The sequence below is a fragment of the Lissotriton vulgaris genome, chromosome 7 (assembly GCF_964263255.1).
Source record: "Lissotriton vulgaris chromosome 7, aLisVul1.2, whole genome shotgun sequence".
NCBI lineage: Eukaryota > Metazoa > Chordata > Amphibia > Caudata > Salamandridae > Lissotriton > Lissotriton vulgaris.
The window spans coordinates 601,101,860-601,118,391 of NC_141695.1; the positions used below are offsets into that span (position 1 = coordinate 601,101,860).

Below are 16,532 nucleotides of genomic sequence, written 5' to 3' on the forward strand. Positions count from 1 at the left end.
CAACAGTTGATGGACAGAATGCAGAACAATGTCATACATTCACTCCAGTACAGTGATCGGGGCCAAAATCCATAGTTTTTTGGCTCACCACACCACCCCAGTTAAGACATGGCCATATGCAAATCAGCCTTGACCCTGTGCCTCATGGGAACAGTCCAGCCCGAACTGCCAAGCCATGTCTTTCCTGGACCAGAATCAAGCATCCTAGGACCGGTTTCTGGCTATCAGCCGTCTTCAGCCAGGATAGCTTGACTCCAGTGGTGTGGAGACCACGGGACTCACGTCTGAGCATACCCATCCCACTCGGGGTAACAAATGCAAAAACAACAGTTGATGGACAGAATGCAGAACAATGTCATACATTCACCCCAATACAGTGATCTGGGCCTAAATCCATTGTTTTCTTGCTCACCACACCACCCCAGTTAAGACATGGCCATATGCAAATCAGCCTTGACCGTGTGCCTCATGGGAACAGTCAAGCCCGAACTGCCAAGCCATGTCTTTCCTGGAAAAGAATCAAGCATCCTGGGATTGTGTAACCGGGGAGCGGGGTCTAGTAAGGAGGAGGGACCACCTTTAACATTGTTTGACCCCCCCCTCTTGTCTCCGCAGCCTCCCCTCAACCCTGGCTGGTCTGCAAGCGAAAGATATAGTTGCGACGAGCAGGAGGAAGGTTGGGGTCCCTTTAAATGGACCGAAGCTCTGATGGAGGAGGAGCCTAAAGAACAGGTAAAAGGAGGCTCCGATAATCCCCAGGTGTGTTTTTTCACCGGAGGAGCGGACAGAGTGCAGGAGAGCGGAGAGGCGGGAAGCAGCGTGTCGGACTGGAGAGGAGAAGAGCGGTGGCTACGGGAGGAGGAGAAGCGGATCGGGAGTGAGAGGTGGTTAAGCGAGGAGAGCCTTGGGGAAACCGAGATCCCGGAGAGCAAGCCGACGCCAGCGGAAGAGACGGATCAAGATTTCTCAAGAGCGGAGGTTGGAGCCGAGAGCGCCGGAAAAACAGAGACGGGATCTACAACGCCTGGAGGCCACCACCGCGAGCCGCCCAGCCGTACGCCAGGAGGTGTACGGCTAGCAGAGGTACGGGACAGATTCCTGGGGTGGTGGAGGCGTAAAGGCCGCCGTACTACTTAGATAAACTTGTAAAAGACCACCCGTTTCCCCTACTTGATTTTGACACGAGATTGGCACCGACACTAGCATAGCCAGTAAAGCACTGTGTGTTCCCCTCACGTCCCTCACACCCCCCCCCCTCAACTACCGTGTTTGCAGCGCCGAAGCACTTACTGGTCCTCTCTTTTCTTCCCTTCTCGGCGGCCGGCGAGGGCGAGCATTACGGAGCCTCCAGAGCCCAGCAGTCGAAGGAGGAGCCCCGTCAGGAGGAAGGAGGAGGGAGTCCGACGAAGAACCCGTCCCGACAGGAGCCGTTCACCCAGAAAGGGAGCTGCAAGGAAAACCTGTACCGATGACCTATTTGATAAAATAAAATTCACTACTACCAGAACACCTCTATTGCCTATTCCTAGTCCCGCCGTAACAGTGGTGGAGAATGCAGGCAGCCCATCCGTCTGTAAACCAAAGATGGAAGATTTAGTGAAAGCCCTGGTGCAAGGTCAGGAACGCCTGGAGAAGATTGCAGAGCAGCAGTTCCTAGCGGCTGAGGCAGACAGAGAAGTCATTAAAGCCGCCGTGGTAACCCGTACCCTGGACCCTCCCGTACCTACAGGATCAGTGGCAGTGGGAGGAATACCCCATACAATAGGAGGAGTGTCCCTTCAAAAGTACCAGCCCGGGGAGGATCCGGACGCATTTCTACTTAATTTCGAAAGGGCTGCTAGGGCCTGTGGATGGCCTGTTGTGAAATGGCCTTTCTTCCTGGCCCCGTTACTGGTGGGGGAGGCCCAAGCCGCCTACCAGGTGGCAAACCCCCGAGGAGACACGTCCTACGCGGACATAAAACAAGTCATCTTGGACCATCTAGGCCTTGACACAGAGGCATACCGGATCCGGTTCAGGAAGGAGAGGGGTGTACCAGGGGAGACGCCAAAAACATTGTTTGTCCGCCTGAAAATGGCTGCGGACAAATGGCTAAGGCCCAACGAAAGCTCAAAAGAAGAGATCATGGACCGCATATATCTCGAGCAGTTCCTCGAGGCGCTCCCCTTCTCGACACAAAGGTGGTTAAAGCAACATCACAACCTGACCACTATACAGGCCGTAGAAATGGCTAATACCTTTTCCAGGGCTCCTCAAAAACCCCCGATGGTAGGGGAATCCGATAGGCAGAAGCATCCCTACAAACCGGAGAGGAAACCTGTACGTATGCCGGAAGCGCCTAAACCACGTATCTGGAAGCCAGAGCCTGTGCCCCATAGTGGGCCACAGTGTTTTGATTGTGGGACCTGGGGCCATATAGCCCGTCATTGTCCTCGACGGAAACAGGAGGAGGAGCCCATGGAGGTCGGATATCTACCCCGGACCGTCTTATACTCCGCTGAGATGGGACGTGCCTATAGAGTGAGTATAGTGATCAATGGTAACCCGGTAAAAGCACTGCTAGACTCGGGATGTCGTCAGTCCGTGGTCCAGGCCCACCATGTGCTACCCCAACAGCTCCTTCCCAGAGAGAATGTTTACATCAGGTGTGTTCATGGGGATGTGAAGCAGTACCCGGTGGCGGTAATACCCCTGATTCCACAAACCGGTAGGCCGTCCAGAGTCAAAGTAGGGGTGCTGGCATCTCTGCCAGAAGATCTAATTATTGGGACTGACAACCCCGAGTTTCTGGACATGTTCAAATCCAGCCTTGCCCCAGTGAAAGTATCAAGAGACACCCCAGGGAACAAGAAGTATGTGCCAGCCTTAGCCTCCCCGGAACCATGGATATTGGATAGAAGTTTTCAATTTGCCCAAGCAAATGATGCTACTTTGTTTAATGCCTGGGAAGTAGCCCACCAAAATCAGAGCCAAAACCCCATACGGTATCCCCGATTTTTCATTAAAAATGACCTTCTGTATAGACAGGGAAAGGAAACCGACCCAGAACAACTTCTGGTCCCAGTATCCTTTCGTGAACAAGTGTTGTTCTACTCACACTCTCATTTAGTGGCAGGCCATACAGGAGCCGAAAAAACAACACAAAATCTGTTAAAATGCTTCTACTGGCCCGGTATATACAAAGACTCGATGGTGTATTGCCAGGAGTGCGACGTGTGTCAGAAACGGAATATGACCCGGACGCCTGCCGTGCCCCTACAACCTCTCCCAATCATCGGTGTCCCGTTCGAGAGAGTTGGAATGGACCTCATAGGGCCTCTCCCCAAAACAAAGAAGGGTCACCAATATGTACTGGTCATGGTTGACTATTCTACCCGGTTTCCAGAGGCCTTCCCCCTGACAGCGACCACCACAAAGAACATAGCCGACAAAATGTTGGAATTGTTTTCACGAGTTGGCTTTCCGAAAGAAATACTAACTGATCAAGGTACTCCTTTTGTGTCTCGCCTTATGAAAGAAGTGTGTGCCCTCCTACACATCCACCAAATCCGGACAGCCGTATACCATCCCCAAACGGATGGACTAGTGGAACGGTACAACCGGACCTTGAAGACCACTCTCCGAAAAATGTTAGAGGTAAATGGCACTGAGTGGGATCAAATACTCCCACTGGCTCTATATGTCATCCGGGGTCAAAAACAGAGCAGCCTAGGGTTCTCCTCGTTTGAACTCCTATATGGACGACAGCCACGGTCCCTATTGGACATGACCAAGGAAGCCTGGGAGCGAGAAACTCCCGAAGAGGTAACCAAAACCCTGGAGTATGCGAGACAACTGCGGTCCAAACTGGGAAAGTTACGAGACCTCGCTTTTGCCAACCTGGAGAAAAGCCAAAGAAGACAAAAGACGATATATGACAAAGGAAAAAAATGGAGAAAACTTTCCGTAGGTGATTGGGCTCTGGTTCTGTTGCCTTCGTCGACTCAGAAATTTAAAGCGGAATGGAGTGGGCCCTACGAAGTCGTAGAAACCATTGGAAACACTAGCTACAGACTAAAAGTACGTCCACGGAGCACACAGGTGTATCACATCAACATCCTAAAAAAATGGCTCGGCCGACCGCCAACAGAGATTCACCTCACGGACTCGAACCCCCTCGACCACAAGTCAACCCTTTCCAGTCTAGTGGTCAATGAAGAGTTGACAACCCAAGAGAAACGACAGATGGAGAAAACGCTACAGCAACATGCCCAGGTCTTCTCAGACATCCCCGGAAAAACCAATCTGGCTGAACATCATATCCATACGTTGCCGGGTAAAACCGTAAAGATCAAACCCTATCGAGTCCCGGAGTCCAGGAGGGCCGGGATACAACAAGAAGTTGAGGAGATGCTCAGACTCGGGGTGATAAGGCCTTCCCACAGCGAATGGTCAAGCCCCATTGTACTGATACCAAAACCTGATGGGACGAGAAGGTTCTGCATGGACTTCCGAGCGCTGAACGACATTTCCACCTTTGATGCTTACCCCATTCCCAGGATAGACGAACTCATAGAGAAGCTTGGTGAGGCCAAATACATAAGTACAATCGATCTTACCAAGGGCTACTGGCAGGTCCCTCTAAAGGAGGAGGACCGGCATAAAACAGCGTTCACCACTGACTCAGGCAGGTACGAATTCACCGTTCTTCCCTTTGGCCTTCATGGAGCCCCTGCCACCTTTCAAAGGTTGATGAACCGAGTACTAAAAGATATATCGTCTTTTACTTCTGCCTACCTTGATGATATAGTCGTCTTTAGCCCTGACTGGGACTCACATCTAAAACACCTGCACACGTTGTTCGAGACACTCAACCAGGCCGGGTTGAAAGTCAACGCAAAAAAATCACGAATCGGTTTCCAGAAAGTAAAGTACTTGGGTTATGTACTAGGACATGGCAGGATTGAGCCGCAAGTAGAGAAAGTGAGGGCCATTGCGGAAACTCCCTTCCCGAGTACAAAGAAAGAACTCAGAGCGTTTTTAGGCCTAATCGGCTACTACAGGCGGTTTATTCCTGATTTTGCCCAATTGGCCGCCCCCCTAACAGATGCCCTACAGACTAAGGTCAAGCAGTCGATTCTACGGACGCCAACTTCCTCTATGTTGGACTCTTTCGCTTCCCTGAAGAGGACCATCACCTCCACCCCAATCCTTGCTTCACCGGATTTTACACGGCCTTTTTCCCTACATACAGACGCGTCAGACTATGGTATAGGGGCCGTGCTATCTCAATTGGGGGACGACGGAGGTGACCATCCGATACTGTTCATCAGCCGAAAGCTGTTCCCAAGGGAACTAAAGTATCCTACGGTCGAGAAAGAATGTCTTGCCATTCGTTGGGCCGTGGAAAAGCTGGCGTACTACCTGGAAGGGCGTCAGTTCTCCCTCTACACGGACCATGCGCCCCTTCTCTGGATGGCCCGCAACAAATCGAACAATGCCCGTGTCATGAGGTGGTTTCTGGCCCTGCAGCCTTATGCCTTTAGTGTGCATCACAAGAAAGGGGTCGACAATACTGGGGCTGACTTTTTATCACGGAATCCACTTCCCGATCGGAAGTGTTCAGGGGGGATGGTGTGTAACCGGGGAGCGGAGTCTAGTAAGGAGGAGGGACCACCTTTAACATTGTTTGACCCCCCCCTCTTGTCTCCGCAGCCTCCCCTCAACCCTGGCTGGTCTGCAAGCGAAAGATATAGTTGCGACGAGCAGGAGGAAGGTTGGGGTCCCTTTAAATGGACCGAAGCTCTGATGGAGGAGGAGCCTAAAGAACAGGTAAAAGGAGGCTCCGATAATCCCCAGGTGTGTTTTTTCACCGGAGGAGCGGACAGAGTGCAGGAGAGCGGAGAGGCGGGAAGCAGCGTGTCGGACTGGAGAGGAGAAGAGCGGTGGCTACGGGAGGAGGAGAAGCGGATCGGGAGTGAGAGGTGGTTAAGCGAGGAGAGCCTTGGGGAAACCGAGATCCCGGAGAGCAAGCCGACGCCAGCGGAAGAGACGGATCAAGATTTCTCAAGAGCGGAGGTTGGAGCCGAGAGCGCCGGAAAAACAGAGACGGGATCTACAACGCCTGGAGGCCACCACCGCGAGCCGCCCAGCCGTACGCCAGGAGGTGTACGGCTAGCAGAGGTACGGGACAGATTCCTGGGGTGGTGGAGGCGTAAAGGCCGCCGTACTACTTAGATAAACTTGTAAAAGACCACCCGTTTCCCCTACTTGATTTTGACACGAGATTGGCACCGACACTAGCATAGCCAGTAAAGCACTGTGTGTTCCCCTCACGTCCCTCACACCCCCCCCCCCCTCCTCAACTACCGTGTTTGTAGCGCCGAAGCACTTACTGGTCCTCTCTTTTCTTCCCTTCTCGGCGGCCGGCGAGGGCGAGCATTACGGAGCCTCCAGAGCCCAGCAGTCGAAGGAGGAGCCCCGTCAGGAGGAAGGAGGAGGGAGTCCGACGAAGAACCCGTCCCGACAGGAGCCGTTCACCCAGAAAGGGAGCTGCAAGGAAAACCTGTACCGATGACCTATTTGATAAAATAAAATCCACTACTACCAGAACACGTCTATTGCCTATTCCTAGTCCCGCCGTAACAGATGGTTCCTGGCTATCAGCCGTCTTCAGCCAGGATAGCTTGACTCCAGTGGTGTGCAGAGCACGGGACTCACGTCTGAGCATACCCGTCCCACTTGGGGTAACAAATGCAAAAACAACAGTTGATGGACAGAATGCAGAACAATGTCATACATTCACCCCAGCACAGTGATCTGGGCCTAAATCCATCGTTTTTTTGCTCACCACACCACCCCAGTTAAGACATGGCCATATGCAAATCAGCCTTGACCCTGTGTCTTATGGGAACAGTCTAGCCCGAACTGCCAAGCCATGTCTTTCCTGGACCGGAATCAAGCATCCTAGGACCGGTTTCTGGCTATCAGCCGTCTCCAGCCAGGATAGCTTGACTCCAGTGGTGTGGAGAGCACGGGAGTCACGTCTGAGCATACCCGTCCCACTCGGGGTAACAAATGCAAAAGCAACAGTTGATGGACAGAATGCAAAACAATGTCATACATTCACTCCAGTACAGTGATCTGGGCCTAAATCCATAGTTTTTTGGCTCACCACACCACCCCAGTTAAGACATGGCCATATGCAAATCAGCCTTGACCCTGTGCCTCATGGGAAAACTCCAGCCCGAACTGCCAAGCCATGTCTTTCCTGGACCAGAATCAAGCATCCTAGGACCGGTTTCTGCCTATCAGCCGTCTTCAGCCAGGATAGCTTGACTCCAGTGGTGTGAAGAGCACGAGACTCACGTCTGAGCATACCCGTCCCACTCAGGGTAACAAATGCAAAAACAACAGTTGATGGACAGAATGCAGAACAATGTCATACATTCACCCCAATACAGTGATCTGGGCCTAAATCCATCGATTTTTTGCTCACCACACCACCCCAGTTAAGACATGGCCATATGCAAATCAGCCTTGACCCTGTGCCTCATGGGAACAGTCCAGCCCGAACTGCCAAGACATGTGTTTCCTGGACCGGAATCAAGCATCCTAGGACCAGTTTCTGGCTATCAGCTCTTCTTCAGCCAGGATAGCTTGACTCCAGTGGTGTGGAGAGCACAGGACTCACGTCTGAGCATACCCGTCCCACTCGGGGTAACAAATGCAAAAACAGTTGATGGACAGAATGCCGAACAATTTCACACATTCACCCCAGTACAGTGATCTGGGCCTAAATCTATCGTTTTTTTGCTCACCACACCACCCCAGTTAAGACATGGCCATATGCAAATCAGCCTTGACCCTGTGCCTCATGGGAACACTCCGCCCGAACTGCCAAGCCATGTCTTTCCTGGACCGGAATCAAGCATCCTAGGACCGGTTTCTGGCTATATGAGCTGGGGTGGCAGAGTGGGCTAAAGAACGGTGATGGATTAAAACCAGATCTGTTGACTGGGTGTGAGTGTTTGATTGGTTCAGATGCTCCGTCCATCACCACCCCTTTTTGTACCGCTATAATTAGAATAAGCCAGTCCCTCGTACATTTCCAAGAAATCAGAGCCCAAACTTTTCTAAATGATACTTCTTCCAAGATCAGTGGTACGTTGATAACGATCAGGCCACGTGGGGCAGCATTGAGGTATTCAGTTAGTATAGCCCCATGTAGGATCGCCTTCACGTGTGACCGCTTTAATTCGACCAGTGTGTCCCACCCTTCACCCTGGGACAGGACTTGGTTAATGGTGGTCTCACCAAGCAATGATGGCCCTGCGAGGATCTGTTCCACTGTATCCTCTCCATAAGCTAGACCCTGTTGTTCTGACATCATAAAGCACTGCTTAGTCCAAAGAATGTCAGCTTAATTAAGGTGCACAGAGGTCTAACTGTTTAAAAATATTTGAACGTAATACCCCTGCGGCTCAGCGGCCACGCTAGTCACTTCACACACAGTAACAAGGGGTAGGAGGAGCACCCCACTTCCACCTCCTGTAACAAGACTCTCCACACACATAGAAGAGGGGCGATAAGAGGTATTTCGCTAATTAGAAGAGGCGATTAGACGAGACACACATGTTGATAAAACTGCCCTCACCCACAAACATTTGTGGCATGCTTCATCATAGGGCTGCTACGACACTGGTGTTGTTGGCTTATGCAAAGGTGTTGTAGCAGCCCTATGATGAAGCATGCCACACATTTTTGTGGGTGAGGTCATGTGTGTCTTGTCTACTCTCCTCTTCTAATTAGAGGCATACCTCTTTTCACCCCTCTTCTCTGAGTGTGGAGACGAAGTGGGATGCTCCTCCTACCTCTTCATACTGTGTGTGGAGTGCCACCAGTGGGGAAATAAATGAACCCTTTTTCCCTCAAAATCTTCCTCGTCTAAGCCCCCCCCCCCCCCCCCCCCCATCCCCATCATCTCCTAGCTACTCATTCAATCACTCGTTTACATTAACTCACCCTTCCAATCACCACCTATAAGTCATACCACAAAGAGACTGGAGTAAATGCACGAAATGGTTTCTTTAAAAGCACTAACCAACAATAACAAATTCGACTAACGACTAACCTGGGCTCCAGGATTGACGCTACATGTCATAGAGAGCTACAACGCCTCAGCAGAGATAGAAAGCGCTATATAACTACAAATATAATATAATGCTATGCAGAACTCAAACTGTCCAGGCTGGACGTGAGATCACGTTTTAGAGAAGAGTGACGGTGTATGTCACCATGGAAGAAACCCAGCGGCCATGTTGGAACTACAAGCAAATGCAGGCAACCCTGACAAACGGGAGAAAATTATTTCGTTGCATACTAATTTAGAACATGTAAATGTACTAATAGAGTTACAGACATAGAACGTTTGTACATATCCTGATTATTAAATAAAACACAAATATTTTTAATTTGTGAATTTTTTTAGATATCTATCCGAAAAAAACTTCGGTCCGTTGAATTTTGAAATGAAGACGGGCAATTAAGACTACATTATCATTTGTTAGTTGTTTTCTTTGGGGGTAGTACTATGCTTGTGCTTTTCTGTATCCATGTCGTAGATGCTGCAAAGGGGCCGCCATCTTATAGTCAGGCAAGCATGACGGTTGCCTGGGGGCAGTGGGCGTCACTTATTTGACAGGTCCAAGGGGCAGTGGGTGTCGCTTGTGCTGTGCTTCCTGGTTATTCCCGTGGGGCGAAGGGCAGCTGTTTTGGTGGCCAGTTAGTAGGAAGCTGCTGCGAAACAAGATACCGCCGTACCGATCACCACCGCGTCGCCTATCACCTTTTCAAACTCTCACAACCCAAGATCGCCTAATACCCCGACCATGACCTCGCACCCCGACCTGCAGCGAGAGCGTGCGTCCGCCACCTTCAACCCCGAACTCCTCACTCACATACTGGACGGGAGCCCAGAACGAAGCCGAAGAAGGCGGGAGATTGGTGAGAAACCTGTGTGCGAATGGGGTATACATTAGAGTATAGAATATAGGAAACGTAGGTGTATTTGCTGTGCAAAGAAATTGTGTGCAGTGTGCTCACTGCTGTAACGTTTTCTTTCCGGGCAGAGCTCCGAGTCACCTCTTTGCCTACTATATGCTGACTATAACAGGTGTAGTCCACACCTGTTACAGTCAGCATATTTATAAGACCTCGGAATGGCGACCTGCTGTTATAGCCAGCATAGGAACTCGTGTTGAGGGGAAACAATAAAAAATATTACTGTTATAACGACAATAAACTTACCGGTTCAACTGTTTCTGCTTCTTTATCATACGTCTTTTCAATTACCAGCAGGGTAAAGGGACCTACATAATTAATGAGAACACTGCCACCAGATTTCATCCACCAAAAAATCTCATCCAGTGCTAACAATTCAGCAGTCCACAAAGATCCGAGCTCTAGTTGCGTTACTGGTCTAATGCTAATAGTTTCCTTTGTAACTCTACCGGACACTAATCAATGATTTCTAATTTGTCATAATATTAAAGGTATGCTATGTGCCACATTCCTATTTTAGGCGTAAAGCTAACTTCGTAGACAACATTGTCAGAAGGTCTGATAATGATATCCCAGAGGGTGCAAGAGACAGGAAACACCCGTTTTAATCCATTCTCTACCAGTATTCAGGCTGTCAAGTTCCACATTTTGTCACGTTCCCCTTGGCCCAATTGTCAGAATGCAATTTTTGGGAAATGTCATGAAGCCCTAAAGTGAGGGTCCAACTTGTTAGCTTTGACCTCAGCCACACAGGATCGGCCAAATCAAACGCAGAATCAAGGACCATGAAGCAACAGTTCAACAATCCTGCTACCTCTTATGGACCTCTGTGCAATCACACAAAAGGTTAAGCAGTGATTACTCGTAGAATGCATTTATCCAAACCCTCCTTGTTCATAAGGGACCAAATTAATAACTGTGACCCAACTGTTTACACGAGGTCCCATTTATCAAAAACTCTGCATATCGCCTGTAGGGCTAGATGTATTGAGTCCCTTATTATTCCATCACGCCATCCTAATACAGTCAATGTCGTATTACAGATTTTAATTGTCATGGAGGTGGGGGTGCGTGTTTGCATGCGGAGTCTGCTCCCATATATTGCGCTTATATACCCTCCTGTTGACATATTATATCTGTCCATTCGGTTGGCTGGGTCCTCCTGTGGCCAGTGCACCCAATGGTTAACTACTGCTAGTTGTGCAGCCCAATTGTAATATTGCAGGACCAGAAGGGCAATTCTGCCATCATATCAGCTCTTTGTTTGTTAGTGTAGAGCTATACTCGGAGCTTTTCCACCCCACAACAGTGTTCTTACAGCTGTTTCTATAGCTTGAAAATATATTGTGGGGACTGAGTGTGGCGTATTTTGCAGTGTATATTAGAATCTGGGTAATGCCATAATTTTATAAAGAGCGGCCTTTCCCAACAACATGAGGGGCAGGGTTCTCCAGTGTTTTACATCATCTTGAAGCCACCGCAAGGGGGGGTTCTAAATTGTTGCCGTGAAAGATCGCCGGGTCCTTGGTAATATATAGGCCCAGGTATTGGAATCCCTCTGTCACCACTTTGGCTATGCAGGATCTTGGAACCCATGGAGTATCACCACTCAGGACGAATATTACTGATTTGTCCCAGTTAATGGTATAGCTCCAGTATTTTTGGTACAGGGCCAAAATATGGAGGACTCTGTAGCGAGGCGTAGGGGTTGGCCATATATAAAAAAAAAAAAAAATTGTCTGCATACAGGGAGATTCGATCCCCCCAGGTTTCCGACCATTTAAGCCCTCTAATCGTGATCCAGACCACCAGGGACGCCAAGGTCAAGGCAAATATAAGCTTAGAAAGGAGGCAGCACAGCCTCGTTCCTCTTTGTAAGTTGTATGCTGCTGAGCTACCTCCATTTACCAACACTTGTGCCATAGGATTTGTATAAAGGAGGCGAATCCAAGATAAGAATTTTTGGCTAAATCCTTGTTTCTCTAAGGCCTGCAATTAAGAAGGGCCATTCCAGCATATCGAACGTCATCTTGGCATCTAGTGATACCACCAGAGCGCTCTCCTGAATAGTATCTGCCCTCCCCAGTAGTTCATGAAGACATCTCAGATTTAATGCAGTGTTTCTACCCGGCATGAAACCCGACTGATCAGGATGTATAAACAAGCTCAAAACCAGGGTTAATCTATTTGCCAGGAATATAGCTTTACATGTGCTTTTATCAGAGTGATTGGTCTGCAAGATGTACAGCAGTCCAGCATTTTTCCCGCCTCGTGGATCACATCGATGTTAGCTAATCTTTGATCATCTGGCAATATCCTCGCCTCTAGGCTTTCATTAAATATTTGAACCAAATGAGGGGCGATCTCAGATGCTGTTAATCTATATAATTCAATTGGAAGGCCATTGGGGCCCATTGCTTTACCTGAGTTCAAGCATCTGATGGCCTGCGTCACTTCGTCCTTGGTGAGGTCCGATTCGAGTAGGGCCCTGTCTTCTGGTGTCACAGTTGACACATTGAGGGTGGACAACAATTCACAACTGAGTCTGCCATTAAGCTTGGTGACTGTATATAATTCCGCATAGTACGGCGCTAAGGCGTCTGCTATACCCTGTCTGTTCCATATAGGAGTTCCCTCTTTCGTGGTAATTTTTAGGATCCACCTATATGCTGCTTCCCGCTTGTCTAACCAGGCTAGCAGCTTTCCTGCTTTATTTCCCACTTCATATAGACGATGCAGGGTTGAATTTAACTGATCCTCTAGAGTTACCCTGTATTATTTCCACTTGAAATTTAATTTATTTGTAACTGCCTGCGGATCTATGGCTATGAGGTCAGATTCAAGGCGGTGGAGTTCCTCCAACCGTGCCACCTTGTCCTTTTTTGTGACCTGCAATTGAGGCAATGTCCTGACCTCGTAGCACCGCCTTAAAAGCCTCCCAGAGGATTCAGGTCGCTCCATGGTACCCTCGTTTTCCCGAAAGTATCGCTCTGTGGTCTTTTGTAAGTCAGTTTGAATGTGTGGTATCTTCAGGAGCCAGGGATCCAGCTGGACAACGCCAAATGGGGGGAATGATTCGAGATACCCCTGGGCAGGAGACCCACGCCACTGTACGATTGAGAGTACTGTGCCAGTCCAAATATATTGTCTATGCACGAGAGCCTACTGTATGACCCAGAGTGGAAAGTAAATTGATTTAATGTTTGGGTTGTGTATTCGCCAAACATCTGTAAGGCCAATTGACGCAAAAAAGTCTAACCATTACCCTGAGGGGGGGGCACATCGCTGTGCGGGCCATCTATCCCGCTCCCCATTGACTGTTGCATTGCAGTCACCTCCAATGACTAGTTCTCCCTGCGGCACTTTAACAATAAGTGAACACACATCTGCCAGTGCTGCCGCATGGAGTCTAGGGAGGGGGATGTAAAGAGAGATGATGTAAAATAGATGCCATGAAACGTCCCTGTGGGTCATGCATGATGTGCTGAACAGCAAAGGGGAATGTATTTCTGAGGAGGATGCCCACTCCTCTTGACCCTCTAGTATATGCCGCATGTGTGCGACTACTTTATATCCCCGTCTGTTCAGCGCCCCATATGATGTCCCCTGCAAATGGGCCTCCTGTAGAAGGATTACGTCTGGCAGTTGTCGTTTCAAGTAGTGTAATACCACCCCTCTCTTAATTGCGGTAACTCTACCAACGACCGCTTCCTCGATGTCTCCCGGCATCTCAATTTGATATGATAGGGAGGTTCTCTCCATTGATTACCTTCTAACTTACTCAACACGTTACCACGCTGCTATTTGTTATGACAACATTAATATCAATTGTAATACAGCAACTGACGAGTAAGGCATGACTAATGTATGACATCTATGGATGAAAATCCAATAAAAAGGTTTATGAAAAAAAATGAATGGAACCACTAATTGCCTCTGGTTTAGGGCCTCCGGCACCTTCAAGTCGCGTTTAGACGCCCACCGTGCCTCCTCCGTTACGACGGCCCCTCGTTCGCCTTGGCGCTCTTGCGTCAGGTGTGCAGCAGTTTGTCCCGCTTGATGCCCCCGGTTCCCCGCCTCTGCATCTATCGCCGCTTTGTAGCCATCCCCTCATCCGAGACTCATCTACAGCTCCCAAGCACGAGCAACTGCCGCCATACTCTCACTTGTTCCTCCGGCACCAGGTCGTAGTCCCGAACGGCCGCTGCGGCTCTTGGACGCTTCACCCGGCTACTACCAGCCACTATGCCGGTAGCCGCTTACGCATGCAACCCCCACCTTGCCGCTGTTACCTTTTGGCGCGTCTCCCGCCCCGCAAGGCTCGTATTTCTCCTTTAGGCAGCTCAGGCGCTTATTACATGCCGATCAATAAGTTGTTCATGCTTGATCGGCTGTTTGAACGGATATTACAGAGGGATTATGTGGAGAGTTGCAGGAGCTTTTTCAAGAAGCAGCCATCACGTTCGGCTGTTGGCCATTCCCCCAACGACTGTATGGACTCCTATTTACTGGATATACTAAATTTTAATTCTCAACATAAGCATGGTGGTACAGTGATACAGTCCAAAACACAATGGTAGTAATCCACAAATGAAGATATGGGTCACAATCTCATTTCATGTAGATTTATCCAGAAAGAACACAGCCAACATGTGTTTCATCAGCCTTTGACTTTTTCAAGGCTAAATAGGTGGTAGCGCAGTCAGTATAGTCCTTTATCTTTCAAACAATCCGTCGTAATAGTATACCAGCCGGACTAACTCGCCACATATTTTCTGCGTTCCTGGACACGTGCCGGAGCTTATCATGGACTCTACTCGCCACGCCCAACTAGGCTGACTATTCGGTCCAGGTTACAAGGTTTTGAAGTAATTTGCTGGAACCGCTGATTTTCGATTCGTTTTCTGCTGTTAGGACTTCATTTGTGTACTATGTATTGTGGATGTGGATCCTTGTTACCTATAACATGTGAAGTTCCCTGGGTTTATGAAGCATGATAACCTAGGAACTTTGGGGGGGGGGGGCGTTTTTTATTGGATTATACTATTACGACGGGTTGTTTGAAAGATAAAGGACCACCTATTTAGCCTTGAAAAAGTCAAAGGCTGATGAAACACGTGTTGGCTGTGTTCTCTCCGAATTAATCTACAAGAAATGAGATTGTGAACCATAGCCTCATTTGTGGATTACTACCACTGTGTTTTGGACTGTATCACTGTACCACCATGATTATGTTGAGAATTAAAATGAACTATATCCAGTGAATAAGAGTCCATACTTTCTGGACTTTTAAAAGTTTTTGTAGAGTGCTTTGGTTCCCTATAGTAAGTACCTCATGTAGATGGAAGGCATTAGGGCAATTCAGGAGCGTGACACTCCACCATTCACTGGTGAAGCTGCTTGTTTTGCAGCATGCCATGGGAAGACATAAGGACACTCTTCCTACCTATCCTGTAGCTGTTGATATCTTACTGACCCCATCGGTGGTGACCCTGCTCCCTCTACTCCCTGAGTATAAGAAGTGATGCAGATAGTGTTGGTAATTATCTGAGGTTCCTGGAGGAAGATGCTAAACAAATTGGTGCGTTGTGAAAAACATTATGGGAATTAATGCAAAGCTCGAGACCTTGGGGAACTCAATATGGGAGCACAGCAGAGAATCTTGGGAGTCCCACCTAAGGTACCGGGAGAGAAGCTGCCCATGAAGGTGGAGGAGATTCTAAATTTGGTACCCCACTGTTTCGAATAATCTACAGGATTCGGAGGAAGAGTCTGACCCTGCTGGTCTGGGTTTTGGAACAGGGCTCCATGTTAAGCTCTACTGAACTTAGAGTGCTGAATGATATGATAGCCAAAAGAGAGTTATCATATGTCACCCATCAGCTTTGGTGTTTCCTGAGCCAGTCATGAGACTTTGGCACGAAATGGCGCCTTTTGAAGTTCCGGAAAAATGATCAATGAGGTAAAGGTTTTTGTGATTCCAAACAGTCCAAAGTAAGCTATTAATCATGGATTACTTCTTGTTATCAGAAAGCCTAGCTGCCCTCTCCACATAGATCCTATGCTCACTGCATACAGCAAAAGCACACTCTTAGGAGAAATGTATGCTCCGTGTTGTTTGTACCCGGATGGACGCTTAAACCAGGATGAACAGCTGAGACAACACGCTGCCCAATGCAATTTTCTAGCTACATTCTCTTCTAAAATCGTCTTTAAATCATTAATGAAAGCGGGGTGGTGCTCAAATTCTCTGGGTAGCCAGAGGTAAGGAATTCCAGAATAAAGCACAGTTAGAAGCCAAGGTCCATCCCAGAGCAAACTTTGCATAATCTTTGTGGGCTACTCCTCACCTTTTCCAGTGATCTGGGTTGTCTAATAGAATGTTATTTAAAAAGAAAATTGAGATCCTTTTACCCTTCATCCCACACAGCTCTGTAGCCCAGAGAGAGTGTCATAACCTCTCCTTACTGTTTCACCAGAAACAAGTGTAG

At 48.7% G+C, this 16,532-nt stretch overlaps 2 protein-coding genes across 5 annotated transcripts in view; one reads left to right on the forward strand and one right to left on the reverse strand.

Annotated features, from left to right (window-relative positions):
• TEN1 (TEN1 subunit of CST complex) overlaps positions 1-9,256 on the reverse strand; it is a 203,262-nt gene extending 194,006 nt beyond the window's left edge. Inside the window, exon 1 of one of the 2 annotated variants that reach the window (XM_086930721.1) lies at positions 9,113-9,256. In XM_086930721.1, coding sequence (XP_086786847.1) covers positions 9,113-9,142 — 30 coding nt within the window. In that variant the 5' untranslated portion in view covers positions 9,143-9,256. The remainder of the gene's footprint in view (positions 1-9,112) is intronic. The other variant, XM_086930720.1, reaches the window with a different exon arrangement.
• Positions 9,257-9,612: 356 nt separating this feature from the next.
• Positions 9,613-16,532, forward strand: part of ACOX1 (acyl-CoA oxidase 1) — a 207,941-nt gene continuing 201,021 nt past the window's right edge. Inside the window, exon 1 of one of the 3 annotated variants that reach the window (XM_086930716.1) lies at positions 9,613-9,984. In XM_086930716.1, coding sequence (XP_086786842.1) covers positions 9,870-9,984 — 115 coding nt within the window. In that variant the 5' untranslated portion in view covers positions 9,613-9,869. The remainder of the gene's footprint in view (positions 9,985-16,532) is intronic. The other 2 variants (XM_086930717.1, XM_086930715.1) reach the window with 2 other exon arrangements.